Source organism: Miniopterus schreibersii, assembly GCF_964146895.1.
Source record: "Miniopterus schreibersii genome assembly, chromosome: 12".
NCBI classification, from domain to species: Eukaryota; Metazoa; Chordata; class Mammalia; order Chiroptera; family Miniopteridae; genus Miniopterus; species Miniopterus schreibersii.
The window spans coordinates 67,430,638-67,448,945 of NC_138112.1; the positions used below are offsets into that span (position 1 = coordinate 67,430,638).

The 18,308-nt window shown below is 53.3% G+C and overlaps 2 protein-coding genes across 2 annotated transcripts; one reads left to right on the top strand and one right to left on the bottom strand.

Moving 5' to 3' along the window:
- Positions 1-480: 480 nt before the first annotated feature.
- On the top strand, positions 481-9,986 carry BEST1 (bestrophin 1; the record flags this gene model as incomplete). The annotated part of the gene is given in 12 exon segments (XM_081155110.1): positions 481-632; positions 2,079-2,173; positions 2,651-2,755; positions 2,758-2,803; positions 2,805-2,878; positions 3,414-3,568; positions 3,950-4,027; positions 4,363-4,515; positions 5,839-5,919; positions 6,228-6,379; positions 7,741-8,379; positions 9,626-9,986. Coding segments are annotated over 12 exon segments (1,749 nt in total). The 3' UTR covers positions 9,645-9,986.
- Positions 9,987-10,101: 115 nt separating this feature from the next.
- FTH1 (ferritin heavy chain 1) lies at positions 10,102-13,261 on the bottom strand. The gene is made up of 4 exons (XM_081155111.1): positions 12,417-13,261; positions 10,939-11,085; positions 10,510-10,635; positions 10,102-10,422 (listed from the first exon to the last, which is right to left on the bottom strand). Exons 1-4 carry the CDS (start codon positions 12,531-12,533, stop codon positions 10,261-10,263), a joined length of 552 nt encoding a protein of 183 aa, XP_081011237.1. The 5' UTR covers positions 12,534-13,261; the 3' UTR covers positions 10,102-10,260.
- Between the last annotated feature and the right edge of the window lie 5,047 nt (positions 13,262-18,308).

Below are 18,308 nucleotides of genomic sequence, written 5' to 3' on the forward strand. Positions count from 1 at the left end.
GGACCACCATTCGGTAACATTATTTGAACATCTCTGCCAGCCAGGCTCTGTTCTGGGCACTGGGGATAGGACTGTGGACAAGACTGACCCCTTCTTTCTCCAGGGTGGCTGAGGGAGCTCAGGGAGCTTACAGAAAAGATGGGCTCAGAATAGAGGTCTGAGCCCAGTGTGTGCACTGTTGTCATTGTCCCTGTCGTACAATTTAAGGGCACAGACCCATCTATGTCTTCCTCGCCAAGGTCATGGGCAGCCTCTGGGTTCCCTTCCTGCCTCACACAGGCAGTGAGAGGGGCAAGGGCCTTAGAGACCACTTCATCCGCATCTCGGTGTCCTGAAGAAAGAGCTGAGGATCAGAGCAGGGAAGCATCCTGGCTAAGGTCACACAAGAGCCCCAGACAGGCTCTGACCAAGGCCCCTGCTCCATCCTGCACCCCCATCAGTGTCCCTCTCTGTCCACCTGCTACAGCCCAGTGCCTGACCATGACCGTCACCTACTCAAGCCAGGTGGCTAATGCCCGCTTAGGCTCCTTCTCTCGCCTGCTGCTGTGCTGGCGAGGCAGCATCTACAAGCTGCTCTACAGCGAGTTCCTCATCTTCCTGCTCAGCTACTACACCATCCGCTTCATTTATAGGTACAGGTAGAGAGAGGGGCTGAGGTGTGGCCTGGGAGGGGTGCAGCTGGGGCTTGGAGCTCCTAGGAGACCTCCAAGCCACGTAGGGGGCCCATGCACCAGAGACCTACAAGGCTCAGCTGAGCTTGTGGCCCAGCCCTGGGGGCTGGGGGCTGGGCCTGGGGGCTGGGGAGGAGAGAAAAGGAGGCAGACTGGTTGGAAGCATCTTAGACCCCATTCCTCCAGCCCAGGGAGGGCCCTGGAACCCAGGCCTTACCTGGTCCCACTCAGCCAGCCTGTTTTCCTGAATCCCACACAGGCTTATAGGTCCAGACTGTACCTTTTTTACTGCCCAATAAAAATGTTTATTTAAAATAATATAGGCCAGATATAATCACAGAATACATGATAGCATTTTAAATGGAAAACGCATTAATGACTGAATGGATTGAAAATACCTGATACATAAAATTCTTGAGTTCATAGTGGGAATACTAATCACAAAGCACATTGATTTTCCTTGGTTGTTACTAGGGCACCAATATAATCCTCTTTTTTTAATTAGGCTTTATTTTTTAGAGCTGTTTTTCATAGTGGAATTGAGCCCAAGGTACAGAGTTCTCATATAACCCCCCTCTCCACACACACACACACAGAGCCTCTCCCACTATCAGGATCCCTTAGCAGAGTGGTACATTTGTTATAACAGACAAACCCACAGGGACACACCGTCATTACCCAAAGTCCATTTTACAGTTTACATTAGGGTTCACCCTGGCCTTGTACATCCTCTGGTAATGACCTGTACCCACCATTAAAGTGTTGTAAAGCATAATTTCACTACCCTAAAAACCCGCTGTGCTCTGCCTACTCATCCCTACCGGCCAAACACACTTAGTTTCAATCTACTTCAAACACAACTGTCCTTTGGATCCTTTAAAAGGGCTCCCAGAGCCCAGCTGGGCGTAGCTCAGTGGTTAAGCATCGACCTAGGATACAGGCGATCAGGGTTCGATTCCCTGTCAGGGCAAATGCCCAGGTTGCGGGCTGCAGCCGATCAAATGACTCATCATTGGTGTTTCTATCCCTCTCTTTTCCCCTCTCTGAAATCAATAAAGATATATTTTTAAAAAAAAAAGGGCTCCCAGAAAATGGCAGGATTGGCAGAGCACGTGGTGGAGGGGGGTCCCTAAAAACTGACCCCTTCAGCCTGACTTTCCTTCCTGCACCTCAGAGAAACCTCCCTGGGGAACCTCCTTTAGCCATGGAGCTCCGTTGGGGTTCAGGGCTACCAGAGGGCAAGTGGGACCTGGCTCAGGCCACAGGAAGGGCCCTGGGCAGCCAGTGCGGGGCAGGGAGGCTGTGGGGCAGCAGAGGCAGCCACACTCCTGCCCCAGCCTGGCCGGAGCCGGGCCGGTCTCTGCCATCCCCTCCAGGGTCTACACATCTTCCCGCACCCTCCCCCAGGATGGCCCTCACGGAGGAGCGGCAGGTGATGTTTGAGAAGCTGGCTCTGTATTGCGACAGCTACATCCAGCTCATCCCCATCCCCTTCGTGCTGGGTGAGCTCCGTCTGAGGGGTGCTGGGTCCCCGTGGCTGCTGGGACCACGAGGAGTTAGTGGGGGTGGGGTGGGGCGGGGGAGGGAGGCCAGCGTCATGTCAGTGCCTCCCGGCCATTCCGGGAAGAGGGGAGGCTGCAGCCAGAGGGAATGCCCTTAGACGTTAGGAAGGACCCCGCGGTGAGCACTCGAGACCTCAGTTTCCGCGGGCAGGGCTGACGGCACGGTCTCCGGAGCCTGTGCAGGCGGGGAGGGCATCTGGCGGATTTCTCCGACGGGCGGGGAGGGGTCCGGGGTAGCTAAGCCGAGGCTCTCCGCCTCCAGCGGGGCTCCGATGGCCTGCCCTTCCCGGGCGCCTCCCAGGCCGGGGCCGGGGCCCGGCGCGCCCCCGTTAGGAAGCGGGAGACGCCGAGGCGTCACCCCCTGGGCTCTGGCCGCAGCCCGGGCCTTCGCCCCCCGCCCCCGCCCCTTCTGCCCAGGCTTCTACGTGACGCTGGTGGTGACCGGCTGGTGGAACCAGTACGGGAGCCTGCCGCGGCCCGACCGCCTCTGGGCCCGCTGCCGGCCTGTGGAGGGCGACGACGAGCAGGGCGGCGGCCGCGGCGCACGCTCGCGCGCTACGCCAACCTGGGCGGCGCTCACCCCGCGCAGCGTCAGCGCCGCCGTCTACAGGCGCCTCCCCAGCCCCCAGCACCTGGTCCAAGCAGGTGGGCGGGGCGGGGCGGGGCGGGGCCGGAGGCGCTCGCAGGGGATTGGGTGGGGCCCCGGGGCGGGGCGGGGCGGGGTCGAGACCTGGGGCCCGAATTGGCCCCGCGGGTTTGAGTGACTGAAGGTGGGGCCAGGCCGGGGAGCTTTCCTAGGAGCACCCGGTTTGAGGTAGGGCCAAGGACCCCTGAGGGGTAAGGGGAGAGCGGCTGGAGGACAGGGGTGGGCGGTGGGTGGCAGGGACCGGGGGGCCTCGGGAAGTGGTGAGGAACTAGGGTCTGCCTCCCTCTGCCATCCCCCATCTCGTTCTCCTGTCCTCTGGCTTCCAGGCCTGTACACCTGTAACACAGCCCCCTCTCACCTGCTCAGCCCAGAACTGCACATAGTAGGCACTCAGGAATTATTCTTTGAAAGAAAGAGGATGGCGGAGGAGCTCCGAGGTCCCTACAGGCTCAGCAGGGACTTGGGCCTGAATCCTGGGCCCCAGCCACCCCTGTACAGGACCCCCGCCCACTGCTGCTTCGCTCTACCCTGCAGGCATCATGACTCCCGCAGAACACAAGCACTTAGAAAAATTGAGCTTGCGGCACACCACGTTCTGGGTGCCCTGGGTGTGGTTTGCTAACCTGTCAATGAAAGCTTGGATTGGAGGTCGAATCCGGGACCCTGTCCTGCTCCAGAGCCTGCTGACCGTAAGCCCACTACGCAGATGGGGCTGCAGCAGAGCAGGGAGGGTTGTGTCCCAAGAGGAACAAGGCTTCCAACACAGAGAAGGCTCCAGCCCCTGAGGGTCTTTCTGGAGCCTGCCTTGGGATCGTAGGATCTTTTCCAACAGGATTCCACAGCCCAATGTGACACCTTCCAAAATCTCCTGCATCCCCTCCATAAAGTGAGCCTCTGAAAGCCTGGTTCCTTTTTGATAGATGAGGAGGCTGAGGCACAGAAAGGTTAAGTGACCTGCCCATGATCACACAGCTAGGGCTGGACCATGAGCACAGACCCTGGTACCTGGGGAAGAGCCTGGGAGAGAGCAGGTGTTGGTCAGAACCCCACCCCTCCCTCCCACCTCCCAGGAGATGAACGCCTTGCGAACACAGTGTGGACAGCTGTATGCCTACGACTGGATCAGTGTCCCGCTGGTATACATGCAGGTGAACACAAGGCCAGTGAAGTCACCCCTTTGGGAAACTGAGGCTAGGAGGACCCTGTGATGGGAAGGACTCACTTCGAGGCTGAGAAAGAGGCTCACCCTGGGAGTTGGGTCTGGACTTTGCAAGTTTCCTCTAGTGCCAAGTTCGAAGAGTCCAGGTTCCTGCCTGATCCAGCCTGCTGGAGGCAGTGTGACTATCCCCATTTTAAAGAGATCACAGAGACCCCAAATCCCAAGAGTGTGTAAGTCAGAGCAAGGCCTTGTCCTCCCAGCCTCGGGAGCTTCTGACCCCAGGTCCCCACCCAGCCCATTTCCACCACCTCTTTCCTTGCCCAGGTGGTGACCGTGGCGGTATACAGCTTTTTCCTGGCTTGCCTGATTGGGCGGCAGTTTCTGAACCCAGCCAAGGCCTACCCTGGCCACAAGCTGGACCTCGTTGTACCCATCTTCACATTCCTGCAGTTCTTTTTCTATGCTGGCTGGCTGAAGGTGAGCCCTGGGGACAAGGTTGGGCTGTGGGCGTGGCTAGAGGGGTCATGGCCAGCCAGGAGAGGAGTCTCAAGTGTGGAAAGTAGGGCACTGGGTCCTGACCATGACCCTCTAGTTTCTCCACCTCTTTACATACAAATAACGTGAGACCCAAAGGAGAGCTGGGCCTGCGTGAGGCCTGTATCTGATGGCAATGCTTCGCCCAGGGCCTGGGACTTAGCAGGCACGAGAGACGGGGAAAGCTCAGTTGTCAAACCATTCGATGCCTCCTTGAGAAAATAATCTCCAAATGTCTGACAAGAACAAGGGGATGTGTGAAATAAGAGTAGCAGCAGCAGGCAGTTCTGGCAAGGCGATTTCTCACTGTCCCCAACAATTAGGTCCCAAATTTGTTCACTGTCCTTAGTAAAACTAAAGCCCTGAGATTAACCACCCCCAGTCCCCACCCTTTACAAGATAGATAAGCACCACCTCTCTTTACTCAGATTGTCCATGGTGGCATAATAGGGGTCGTCGACCCCACCTCAAGTGACTTATCCAAGTCCTTCTTCCCATCACATCCAGCGCTCTTACTAACAGGAGTTCTGAGTGACTGTGTTCTGTCCACCCCTTTATCTCTCCATCCATTTCCCGTCCACTCTCCCTCTCTTCCTATATTTTTTGGTGGTGGTAGTGTCTCCCTCTCTCCCTCCTGTCCATGTGTCACACACACACAGAGCTATTCACGCCCCTCCCCAGTTATCTACAGATCAAACCAGATCACACCATTTTGCTGCTTGAAGTCCTCCTGGTGGCTTTTAGGATGTCATCTGACCCCTTAGTGCATTGCACTCACTGCCACTGCAGGGCCCTGTCAGGAGACTGCAGAGGTCAGTGCCCAGGAGTCTGCCCTTTAATTCAGCACTGCCTCAGCATATACGTCTGTTGCATTAGAAAATAATGAATAAGTGAATAAATGAATGTTTGAAAACATGAATAACTGAGCAAATGAGTAATTATTCCAATGCAGGTGAGATGCAGTGAGGGGAGATAAAGGTGGTGACTGGGCTGAGTGACACACTCAGAGACTGGGTATTCAGGGGGTTCTGGCTCAGGGGAGTCAGAAAGGCCCAGTGTCCTAAACAGGGAGAGGCAGTGTGTGTGGGTGCCCCCAGTGTGGGTGGCAGGAGCCCTTACACAGCGGCTTTGGAGATGATGGTCAGTCAAGAGGGGATCCTGGGGGAGGGGCAAGGGATGGAAATGTCAGGAGCTGGGGCTTAAGAGGGGGAAGCAAGGCTGCAAGGAGTCCACCTGAGGATTCCCAGAGCCTCACTTGTCCCCAAGGTGGCAGAGCAGCTCATCAACCCATTTGGAGAAGATGATGACGACTTTGAGACCAACTGGATTGTTGACAGGAGCTTGCAGGTGTGGGGCGAAGGAGGGAGCCCACCCCATGGACCTCCCCAAACTGGACTCAGGGAGGGGGACCCCACAATTCTGTAGAGAGACCTGACAGTGAATATCCTCCTCTCCCCTCCCCTGCCAACCATTCACTCCCAGGATTCTCACCCCAACTTTTGAGGCTTCAGGTAGGCAGTAGTCTCTCCATTTCGCAGGTAGGGAAACTGAGGCCCAGAGACACAGAAGTGACCTCTCCTAGTCACCCAGCAAGTTCATGGTCCTGCTTGGTCTGATCTTTCTGTTAGACTTCGGTTTCTGTCCCTGGTGACCAGGTGTCCCTGCTGGCTGTAGACGAGATGTACCAGGACCTGCCCCCATTGGAGCGGGACATGTACTGGAATGACCCAGAACCACAGCCACCCTACACAGCCGCTTCTGCCCAGTCTCGCCGACCCTCCTTTTCTGGCTCTACCTTTAATATCAGGTGCCAGGGAACCACTTGGTGGATAGAAAACCCCAAGTGCCTGCCTGGGACCTTAGAATGGCCTAATTAATGCATACTGGGTGCTCACTAAGTGCCAGGCATTATACTAAGCTCTTTATATATATTAACTGTTTTTCTCTTCCCAACAGCCTTGGTTTGTTATCTCCAGTTTTCAGATAAGATTAATTCCAGGTTCAGAGAGGTTAAGTTGTCCAGCCCACCATCACATAGCTGGCAAGAAGCACATGTGGGCCAGCTGCTGCTGGGCCACAGTGGGCTGAAGGGTCACCCCAGACAGCTCTCTCTTTCTAAGATGAGAGTAAAGAGGACTTTAGGGCCTGTTTGGGCCCATAGCATCAAGGTTTTCTTCCACAGTATTATGCTCTGTTCTCTTCTTGCTCTTTTTTTTTTTTTTTTAATGGTTGGCAGTAATACAGATGTCTCCCATTTTCCCCCTTTTGCCCCCTTCTTCTTGCTCTTTTAAGAACTGAATATTCTATTAAGCTGTGATTAAAATTAGCTGGAGTTCCCCAGCTGGCATGAACAAGGTTTGGAAAAGTGATCAAATGAAGGCTTGCTTAGATCAGAAACATTTCTGGAGGTTGCCTTCAAGTTCTACATGATCTGAGCTCCAGCAGCTGAAGGTTGTGGAGACGGAGGGGGAATAACAGAAAATAATAACGCATAGGCCTTGCCTCCAAGGAACACACTTTAGCGAGGGAGCTGAACCTCTGGATACACAGTGCAGGTACTGGATGCCTGGGAAAGGGACAGGACACAGAACAGAGGTCACCACTGGCCACCTAGGAGGAGGTAGCCTCTAGCTGGGCCTGCAGCTGGGCCTTGAAGCGTGGGGAGCATTTGGACAAGGGCAAGGGCAGGCCGCACGCTGGGGTAGGAGGGCTTTCTCTTGCAGAGTAAAGGCCTTGGGCTCCCAGGAGGCAAGACTTCTCTCCTTGGGGATGCTGCTCGCTAGTCAGAACCACAAATCCCTGGCTTGCCCAGTCGCTCCTGGGCTTCATGTCCCCACCCCTGCCGGGGGACCAGTGATCCAGATTGCCTGGAGTGAACAGTGTGAAAGGGAAGATGTGGGTATGAGCAGGAAGCCCTTAAATGCCAGGCTAGGGAGCCTGGATGTTAGCGTGGGCAAGGGGGAGTCCCAGAACAGTTGGGTGAGCTGGGCCAGGAGGCATTAGTCAGGAGGTACAGGGTGGATCAGGAGGCGGGTCAGGGCACTGTGAGGAAGGCTGAGTCTTTGACCTTGGGCCAGAGGGACGGAGGAGAGGAGGTGAGGGAGAAATAGGCCAGGTTTGGTCCGTCTGTTCCCCCTACTCAACCCTCAATCTCCTGCTTCTCTCCAGTCTACGTGAGGAAGAGATGGAGTTCCAGCCAAACCCAGAGGAGGAAGAGGAGGGTGCTCATAATGGCATCATCAGTCGCTTCCTGAGGCTGCAGTCCCACGACCACCCCCACCCCAGGACAAGCTCGAAGACCAAACTACTACTGCCCAAGAAGTCTGTCCTCCATGAGGCGCCTGAGAATCTCGCTGGGGCCAGGAAGAGCTTTAGGGACCAGGAAGATAGCAGGGCCTGGAAGATGAAGGGGGAGGATGCCTCTAAGCCTGCTGCGCTGTACGGGAGGCCAGGCTACCACAGTGCCCCTCAGACGCCGCTCAGCTCCACCCTGATGGTATTTCCATCAGGACTGCGGGCACCCTCAAGTCTTCACAGAGTCTCAGGTGTAGACAGCACTGCCAAAGACCCAAGCCTACAGCCTGCCACTCCTGGGACCAAGACAAGCTTTGAATTGTTCCCAGTGTGTGCAGGGGCTTCACTGGAGCACCCGGAATTGTGTCACATCAAGAGGAAAACTGTCGAGTTTAACTTGACCGACACATCAGAGGCCCCTGAAAGTCATCTCAGAGAACCACGTACACAATCAACAAGCAACATGCACACTGTACTCAAAGATCATGATCCCTATTGGGCTTTGGAAAACAGGTCTGTGCTCTACCAAACCAGGGTCACTGTACCCACTCCTTGGGTGCCCCCCAACCCCCATCCAGCTTCCCTTGCTCTGAGCCTACCTACCCTTCCTTCCATGATTTCCTTATGGTCCCATCACTGCCAAAGCATGCTGGACCTATGCCCAGCACTGGCTTGGGGCATACACTTAGCCACCTCAGCAGGGGCCCTAGGGAAGTGTTGGGGACTTTTGCTTATTTCACCCAAGAGCCTGGCAACACAGGAAAAAGTCCCTGGGACCTGGGTGAAGGAAGATGAGTTTACATGGACAGGAATGATGCTAGGAAGGGCTACCAGGCCAGGCTTAGGTGGAGACATTACCCCTGGATCCAGCCCACTTTCAACAGTGTGGCAGACACAAAATCATGGGGCAGAACTGGAGGCTCTAGTTTGTCAGGAGCCTCTTTGCCCAAGTTTAGCTGGGAAGACTGTATGAGCACTCCTCCAAGACCACTTGGTGGCCCTGAAGCTCCTGCAAAGGGTGCCACACCTCTGGGAACAGGCACATGGTTAAGGTGAGGGCATGCAGGTCCCTTGGGGTATCTCACTGCTTCGGGAACCTCAGCAAGACTTCTGAACTCAAATGTGCTTTCCTGCTTCCTTGGGGTCAATTTAAGCTGTCACAAAACCACCAGCTATTTCCCTTTAGCAGGGATGGGGAACCTTTTTCCTGCCAAGGGCCATTCAGGTATTTATAACACCATTCAAGGGGCCATACAAAATTATAAACTTAAAAATTAGCCTGCTATATTTGATCAAACATTTAATGAACTCACCCCTAATGTGATGGCTGGAACTGCTTCTTCGGTGAGGCCTTGGCAGGGCCAGACCAAATGATTTCACGGGCCAGATTTCCCCCACCAGTTTTATTCCATTTTTAGTAGACACTCACCGTTATACATCTGCCCTCCCCTCCCACCCCATCGTGCCGTGGGAGGGAAGTTTTAACTTCCTATTTCTAGATTCTTGAGAACTTCTGTGGTCGGAATACACAGCTTTGACTGAAAACTAAAAGGGGCTACCTTCTTACTTCTAGGGCTAGATAGAAACTTATCACTGTGGCTTGTTTGGGAAAGGATATTAACAGGTCTGCAGTAGCCTGATACTAGTCATTGGTTTTCAGTATTTAAGATGTCTCAATCTTTGTTCTCCTACTGCAGCTAATTTAATATTGAAATGAAGTTATTTTCCATACTCATGTAAAATTTCTCATTTTCAATAGGGATGAAGTACATTCCTAGCCTGTTTCCTAAGGGGGATGCTCCACTAGCCTGGTCTCACCTGCGTGTACACCGATCCAGTCGTAGCCATGTAGCTGTCCACACTGAAGAATATGTTCCTGACAGCCTGTACTAAATGGTTAGCTCAGTGGATAACAATAATCATTAGTTTCAGGACTACTTAAGCTTTTAAATGCCTTTTGTACATAAAAATAACAAAAGCTAGAATAAGCCACTGGAAACATGCAATTCAGAATCAGGAGTCTTGAAGTCCTATCCGAATTCAACACACTCAAGCCTTGGTTTCTTTACCAAACTTAGGAGTTTCATATAACTAAGGCTTAATAAACTAAGGATTTTCATAAATACAAGTCCTCTCAGGTGTTTCATTTTGATTAGTGTGAATTGTGGCACTTAGATTTGGCAAAGATGGCCTAAGTACATTTCTAGCCGATCCCAAGAATTCAAAGACAGCAGCTGGGTACCAAATTACTTTATTTGAAGGAACGGTACAAATGAAAGACGTAAGTGGATGATTTGGTACAAGTTATAGAAAAGGTAAAGGTAACTCTAACATGCAGGTACTGCTCTGGTGACCAGGAAGTCACCCCGTGGCTATGGGAAGCCAGCCTAAGGCTCAGCTCTCATCACTGTCTCCCAGGGTGTGCTTGTCAAAGAGATACTCTGCCATGCCAGTTTCAGGGGCCCCCAACCTGCGCAAGTTGGTTACGTGGTCACCCAATTCTTTGATGGATTTCACCTGCTCGTTCAGGTAGTGAGTCTCAATGAAGTCACACAACTAGAAAACAGGACAGGAAGAAAGTTATTGGTAAAACTTTCCCAGCAACCAAGGAAAACCATTTCCTCCCAGGTTGCCAATACTCACATGAGGGTCATTTTTGTCAGTGGCCAGTTTGTGCAAGTCCAGTAGTGACTGATTCACACTTTTTTCCAAGTGTAATGCACACTCCATTGCAGTCAGCCCATTCTCCCAGTCATCCCGGTCTGGTTTCTGGAGAAGAGGAAGTTAGGTTAATGCATCTGTAGTCTCTACTAATTAAACCAAGCAGGTACCAAATACGTAACCTTTTGGCAAAAGGGACATCTAAGTTTCCCTTGATAACAGCTTCCAGTTTAACATCCTTGCCCATTCCTGTTTGCCTACTCTGGCTTAGACGGTGGGCCCGAAAAAAGCACAAAAGCCAAATGTATCCTCATTTTAAAAGGGAAGCTGCTAGTCTCTGAGTGTAGTTTCTGACACCTGAGGACTGCTAGATAAATTATGCAGCATGACATCCCTCCGATCTTTGTTCACCTTGATATCCTGAAGGTAGATTCGGCCACCACGTTGGTTCTGCAGCTTCATCAGTTTCTCAGCATGTTCCCTCTCCTCATGAGATTGGTGAAGAAAATATTTGGCAAAGTTCTTCAAAGCCACATCATCTCGGTCAAAGTAGTAAGACTGAAAGTGGAACATGAACAAGTTATGTTAGGAGCAGGCAGTGTTCCTGCATTGAACACAACAATAATCAGTTTCTACTCTTAAAAAAAAAAAAAAAAAAGGAAACCTGGTCTTTCAAATTGAAAGTTAACTATAAGGAACCTTTAGAGTATCATAAGAGTTGCTTCCAGTATGAAATGTGTTCAGGGCATGTATTACTGCAGTTCCTAGAGCCAGTGTCAAATTTCACTGGAGAGGGTGCAGTTTACCCTGCACTATAGTGCCTTCTCCCCCTCCTCGCCAATAAACCCACTTTAAAACAGGAGCTTGCCAGCTTACAGGCAGACTGTAGGATTTCTAAAATTAACCCACTAGGCAAGGTCACAACTGTGGGCAATGCTATTGTAGGTAAATATTACCAGTAGAAAGCAAAAATCTGATTCAGTGTTAGACACTTGCTGTACTCAGGAGCTCCTGAAATGGAATGGCAATCATAGAAACCCAGGCCTGTTTTCAAATCCATCTGGAACTTGTCTATTCTTGGATAATTTGCACAGTCATAAGACAACTCTAACTAAAACTCCCACCACACCGCCTAAAACCAGGATTTTGGAAAACTGATCCTACCGATTACAGGGAAAAACTCCTTGCCCAGTAACTGTTGGTGGATTTTACCCAAGAACTGAGCATTCAATTAGGGGGCTACAATTCTTAACACACGAAAGGATAAAGAACTAAGTAGGCACTAGTCAAAGGGGAGATTTCTAAGACATGCTTCAATTCAAGTGGGGCTTTGAGATAACCAGAGCAGAGGGGTGGAGACAGCTGCTCGGGAGTGGGCGCCCACGCGAGATAAGCCACAGCGCCAGCCCCCAAGGTTGCTATTCGACACCATTACCCAGCAGGCTCCGCCATACCCTGGGGGATGGGAGCTAGACCTCTCGGTCCGTTAGCCAAGCAAACCGAGGGCATCAGGGGCACATGATCGGACGCAGGGGAGGGGAAAGAAATGCAAAAATCCACCTTCCCAACTGCAAAATTGTATATACTGTATTAAGTATCGCCCGGAAACCAGGCTCTCAACTATAAAGTGGTGCGCAGAGGCGGCCCTTGCCTATGAGGAAGCCCTCCCAGGACACAGTCGGAAAGGGCGAAGTGCCCAGGATTTCTGCGCAAGACAAGTCCTGAGAGGCCTCGAGCAGCCTCCATTTTCCCGAAGGGCGCACGCAAGCGGGAGACCCCACCGTAGCCACACCTCCGCCCCGCCCCGCCCCGCCCCCGAGAGGCCGCACCCGACCCCCGTCCCACCGCCGACCCCGGCCCCGCAGCCCAGGAGGCCGCGGCGCGCTCACCATGGACAGGTAGACGTAGGAAGCGTAGAGCTCCAGGTTGATCTGGCGGTTGATGGCGGCCTCCGAGTCCTGGTGGTAGTTCTGGCGCACCTGCGAGGGGGACCCGGTCGTGCTCATGGTGGCGGCTAAGGTGAGGCGGCTGCGGCGCTGGAGCGGTGGCGGGGGCCTCGGGGCGGTCGGCGGCGCGGTGCGGAGCTGGCGGGGCCGGTGTGGCCGCTGGCTGGGACGGGTGGAGCGCCGGGTTCCGTCCAAGCACTGTTGAAGCAGGAAACCACGGCGACTCTCCGCGAAGACTGTGGCGCAGGTTTCAGCCGCGGGCCTTTTACGGGAGCGGGTCGGGCCCGCCCCGGCCAATCACACCGCTCGCCCGCCGCGCGGAGCCCCGCCTCTTCCTGTGGGCGTGTGCGGGGGAGCCCCCTGCGGGGGCGGTGGGGGAGGGGAGCCTCGGAGGCTGCGGCGCGTGTGGCGGAGCGTGCGGGGGGCCGGCAGGCGTGGCTCTGCTCTGTGGGGCCCGTTTGGTGCGGTTTGTGGGGTGGGAGGCCCAGATCGACCCGCACCCCAAGGCCTCCTGCGTCGTGGGGCCGCCGGGAAACCGCCCCCGGCCCAGGGCGTCAGGGCGATCCCGAGGTCCCCGGCGGCGCCCCGATGCGCTGGGCGCGGAGCCTGGTCCTCAGGGCGCCGGAGCAGCAGTTACACCCGCGAAGACCGCCCGACGCGGACCGGGGAGGCCGAGGGAGTCGGGTGGGGCGGGGAAAGAGCGCGCTTTCCCTTCCTCGGGGTGTGCGAGGCAGCGAAACGGGCGCAGCGGGCTCCCCGCCGCCGCGGCTCGGCCGCCCGCCTGGTGCGAGAACAAACATGGCTCCTGGGCAGTTTCGGCAACAAAGGCTGGGCGGGCACTGAGGCCGCCTTCCCCGAGGGAGCCTCCTTGGGGTTCTGAGGAAAACCCCGGTAGTGCTTAAAACTCAGAGATGGCTGGTTAGGAAAAATAGGAGCAGCGACTTGGGTCGGAGCCGATGCTGGGAGGCCATTTTGAAATGGCCTCGTGTATCAGGCCCCGGGACCCCGAGGGGTAGGTCCGCCGCGACGGCTCGCAGCCCGTCCCGGGCGCGGTGTGCCTTCGTGGGTGGCAGAACCGGAGCTGGGCCCGAGCTGGCTTCGAGGTCCCCGGTTCCCTGCCAGGTCCTTCCACACGTCGCGGGGAGACCTACCCAAGACCCCTCTCAGGATGCTCCCAGAGGTGGAACTGGGAGCTGACTTCCAAACCTTAAAAAAAAAAAGGGGGAGGATTCTATTAAAATATTAAAACAAGTTGCCGATGGAATTATGGCACTTTCTTGGGTCTTTGTTCATTTCAAAATGAACATATATTATTTCAGGAAAAATTTAGTGGGGGTAGAGCTACAATACAGTAAGCAGAAAGATGCTGGGAGAGATGGGTGCTTTACCCAGCCTGGGGTAGGAGGTCTGGGGAGGCTTTCCTAAGAAAGTGAGGCTTGGGCTAAGTTTGAAGAAAAAGTTAAAGGAAAGGTGAAGTAGAAGAGGGAGATGGGGAAGGGAATTCCAGGCAGAACAGCATATGCAAAGGTTTAAAGCTGTGAAACTGCATGGTCTGTCCTAGGTACCTAAGAAAAGTATGCGGGCTTGGAAAATAGGGTCATGTTGGAGAATGCTGGAAGGGCAGTATAGGGGCCAGGGCCAGCTCGGGAAGGGTTGTTAATTTTTGTCCTGGAGGACATGGTGACGCTCTGGGATTTCAGCCGGGGAGCTATCACGTTGGTCTTGTTTTCAGAAACCTTACACTTGAATCGACAGAAAAACCCTTACGAAGAGCGTACAGCAAGGTCATCAGTTGCAAAGCTTTTCTATATAACAATAACCGCCAGTTAGAAAATGTAATGAAAGGAAAATCATTTACGTTGACAACAAAAGCTTAAAGTACCTAGGAATAACGTTAACGAGAAATGTGTGAAGAAAACTATAAATTTACTGCTGGACAGGTAAGAAAACTTGCATCAATGAAGAGACCATGTTTCTAGATAGCCAGCCTCAGTTTTGTAAAGATGTCAGTTCTAAAATCTATAAATTCAATGCAATTTCTATAAAACTTAGTGGTTTTGGGGAACTTGGCAAAATGATGCCAAAGTTCATTTGGAAGAGTGTGTTGAATAAATGATAAGTATTGGGGGGAGTGGGATTATGAGGGTAGATTTGCCCTCTCTGATAGATATTTGAAAGTACTATAAAGTGCTATGAGCAGTTGGAACTGGCACAGGAAGAGATGACTACCTCAGTGTAACACAACAGCCCTACCCTCATTGAATGGGAACTTGGTAGATGCTAAAGTGGCATTTCAAATTAGGGGAGAAAGAATGGGCTCAACAAACTGTGTTGAAACAATTGATAGTCATGCGGAAGAAAATGACTCACTGTATTTCAAAACACGTTCCAGCTAGATTAAAGTTTCAAGCCTTAAAAAAGCCTATGGCCCGGCCAGTGTGGCTCAGCGGTTGAGCATCTACCTAGGATCCAGGAGATTGTGGTTCGATTCCTGGTCAGGGCACAGGCCTGGGTTTCAGACTCGATCCCCAGCAGGGGGAGTGCAGAAGGCAGCCGATCAATGACTCTCTCATCATTGATGGTCCTCCCTCCCTCTCCCCTACCTCTCTCTGAAACCAAAAAAGATAATTAAAAAAAAAATTTTTTTTAAGCCTATGAAGTTATTCAAAGAATATAGGAAGATTACCTTAGAATTTGGGGATAGGGAGTTTCTTCTGAGGCTGTCAAAAGCCTTGAAAGGACAGTTGACAGACTGACTACTTAAAAACGAAAAGCTGAAAGACAAAAGATGCCATAAGCCAAGTTAAAGTTCAGGTGACAAACTGAGTTGATACTTGTAGCCCCATAGCCCCGTAAGTAGTGAAGATGAATAACTAATACATATTCACACGTGTAGGTCACACCGTTTCCATTATCGTGGCTGCTCCTCCACGCTGCCTGCTGCTGGAGGGCAGGCGTTATTTCTGCCTTCACCCTGGGCTCCCGGCATTTTGGGAGGTGCTTGTTACTTGGTGCTCAGTATTTACTGAGTGAACAGAGCGACTCATGGGTTGAATGTGGAGGGTGGATTAAGGTCAGGCCCGAGGACTGGGTGCCGATTGCAAAGCAACGGCCCTACTTTTCATTGAGAGAGAGACAGAAAGTAGGTCTGAGAGACCTGGAGAAGCCAACAGAGGGGCAGAGGTGGTTGATTGGGTATCGGGGGTGGAGCTGAGGGGTGGGAGGTGGGCAGAGAGTCCCCACCTTTCTTGCCTGGGCTGCACTGCCATGCACTGAGAGGGTGCCCCGGAGGGAAATGTCGTTTAGGGGGAAGGCCAGCTAGGTTTTGGACTGGAGGTGCCGATTTTCAGGGCCTCCAGGACGTCCAGGTGGACAGGGCCAGCATGAAGTCGGACCCACAGGAATGAGGCTGGTCTGTTGCAAAAAGGAGGCTTTATGAGTCAGTGTTGGCTGCGTGCTTGGTTAAACAGCAGCTGCAGAGAACGTCGGGCAAAACTGAGGGACAGCCTGGGCTGTAGGTCACTGGGGGAGGCCGGCTGGGAAGAGTGAAAGGAAACTCTTGTGCTGGGGGTGGGGGGGGTGGTGGTGTGTGTGTGTGTGTGTGTGTGTGTGTGCGCGCGCTTAGGCCATTCCCCACTTTCTGGGCACCCAGGGTGTCAGAACTGCCAACTCCAAGCTTCTAGAGTCTTCTGAAGCAAGGGCCTGGTCTTTGGACCTTTGTTGACCAGCGTTCAGCCTCCCTCCCCTCTGGCCCCAGCTCCTGGTGACTTTGAGGAGGCCGGAGTTTGGCTGGCCTCCAGGGATTGCAGCCTTGGTGGGAGGAGCCACAGGCTGGAGAAGAGCCTGAGGGATTGTTTCTGGAGGATCCGCTAGCTCAGGTCCGTGGGGGTTGTGGTGGAAGCTGCTGTCCCACCGTGACTCAGCACTCTGCTGGTCTGGAGGGATTGGGCACAGGCTCCAAAAGTGCTTTGTCAAGGAGGGAGGGGGAAGGCTTGGAGGGCTGTGACTTCACTGTAGTGTGAGGGAGGGAAAGCACACCCGTTTCCTCATGTGGCTGGCTGCCCAGGCTGGATCAGGAACAAAGGGGTCTAGGTCACCAAGCCAGGCCCCACACCGTTTTTCTGGAAAGGGGTGGGTGTCGCTTTCCTACCTATCTCTTCCTCAGTGCCTTCCAGCCTCTTAGGGAGTTCTCAACAGATGTTGGGGCTCTCCCTTCTAGGAATTGTTGCTGTGGGGTTACAGTTTAGAATTCCACTGCTGGAAACATCATAGACACTCAGGATGTCAAGGCTTAGGAAGGACTTTAGAGTTTCCAAATCACCGTGTTTTACAGATAAAGAGGTGGGAGCCCCACAGAAGGCCAGGGCTTGTCCAAGGCCATAGTCACTGGCAGAAACACAAGCTACAGTGTAGGACCAGGCACATAATGGAATATGGCATGGTTGTTAAAAACAATACATTTGTTTCTGGGGTGTGTATGTGAAATGTTACATGAAAAAGCAGAGCCCAAAATGTCATGCAAAGCTGACTACAATAAAGAAAAACCACAGGGCTGGAAACATAGATGAGAATTGGGAGGGAATGGACTGAGTAAAGTTTTAACTGAATAACTGATGTTTTAAATGTCTGGGGTTCCCCCCTGAAGTTAAGTAGAGGGAAGTGTATAAGGAATTAAAGTTTAGAAATTCCGAAATTGAGAAAAACAGTACTGAGTACATTTCTGGATGATGTAACCATGATTCAGAGAGCTTGTCCTGAAGCCATTTCTTGAAAACCCCTGGAGCAATGTAGACTCAAAGTCTAGGTATACCGGGTCCCCTTTTCCAGGAGGTTAAAGTCAAGAGCCTTGACCTGGGATGTTGGACAATAATAGAGAATGGAAGGCCCATCCCTTTAAGGCAACTCGGGACTTGCTGCCTCTGTGGAGTTCCCGAGGGGAGAGCCCAGCTCGCCACACCCCTGCCAGACCTCACTCCCTGGGCCCTGGCTGTTGTTTGCTTGTCTGCCTTCCCACTAGACTTTGAGCTCCATTTCACCCTGTGTCGTAGACCCTAGAGCAGCCCAGGGGCCCCTCCAGCTTCACAGCTTGCAGCCCCACGGCCGTGCCCGGGGATCATCAAGCCCTTGTGCCCTCGTGCCCGGTGGAATATCTGGTGTTTACCTTCTGACAGGAGGCCCTGGGAGGTCAAGGATCCTGCCTTTGATTCTCCTGCTGTGTCCTTCCAAATGACCTCCTGGGTATCTGCCCACATTCTAGACACTTCAAAGAGGTCACCTGGCCTTTCTAAACTTTGATTCCTATATTTATTTACTGTACCTGGAGCCAGCCCTCCCCCATGTTACCATGGGTGCCACCCCCCCACTTTGGGTGCCCTGGTCACCACAGTTCATGTTGAACTCCATGACCTAGTACCCAGACATGTGGCTTGACCATGTCACACAATCCATGCCCAGCCATGCTCACTCTGGCCACGTTAGGAGAGGCCCTGCTCGGCAAAGGTGGCCTCAGAAAGAGGCTGATGCTCTTGCTTTGGCAGGCCCAGCAGCCAGGGGTGGGGAGTGCCTTCTCGTGGAAATGCCGGCTTGGATGGGCCTAAGCCTTTCATGGTGTGGACACTTACTCTGCCTACTCGGGGGAGGCTGTGCCAGCAAGCCCAGTTCCTTGTCTGCTGGTGAAAGAGGAGTTGAGGGAGAAGCTTGAGCATCAGGCTGCACACACAGAGTTTGGGGGCGGGGATCCTAGCTTCCTTGTGGGTGGTGAAGAAGTGGGGGGCAAGACAGAGAAGCTCATTAGGAATCCAAGAGGTCAGCAGCCCGGAGGCAGAGGGGAACAGG

Bases quoted from the DNA above. Each gene is read 5' to 3' on its own strand.
- FTH1 (XM_081155111.1), bottom strand. From the start codon at position 12,533: ATGAGCACGACCGGGTCCCCCTCGCAGGTGCGCCAGAACTACCACCAG. The intron at 11,086-12,416 runs GTGAGCGCGCCG...TTCCACTTTCAG, and splicing joins CCTACGTCTACCTGTCCATG to TCTTACTACTTTGACCGAGA. The intron at 10,423-10,509 runs GTGAGTATTGGC...CCTGTTTTCTAG, and splicing joins CTGACAAAAATGACCCTCAT to TTGTGTGACTTCATTGAGAC.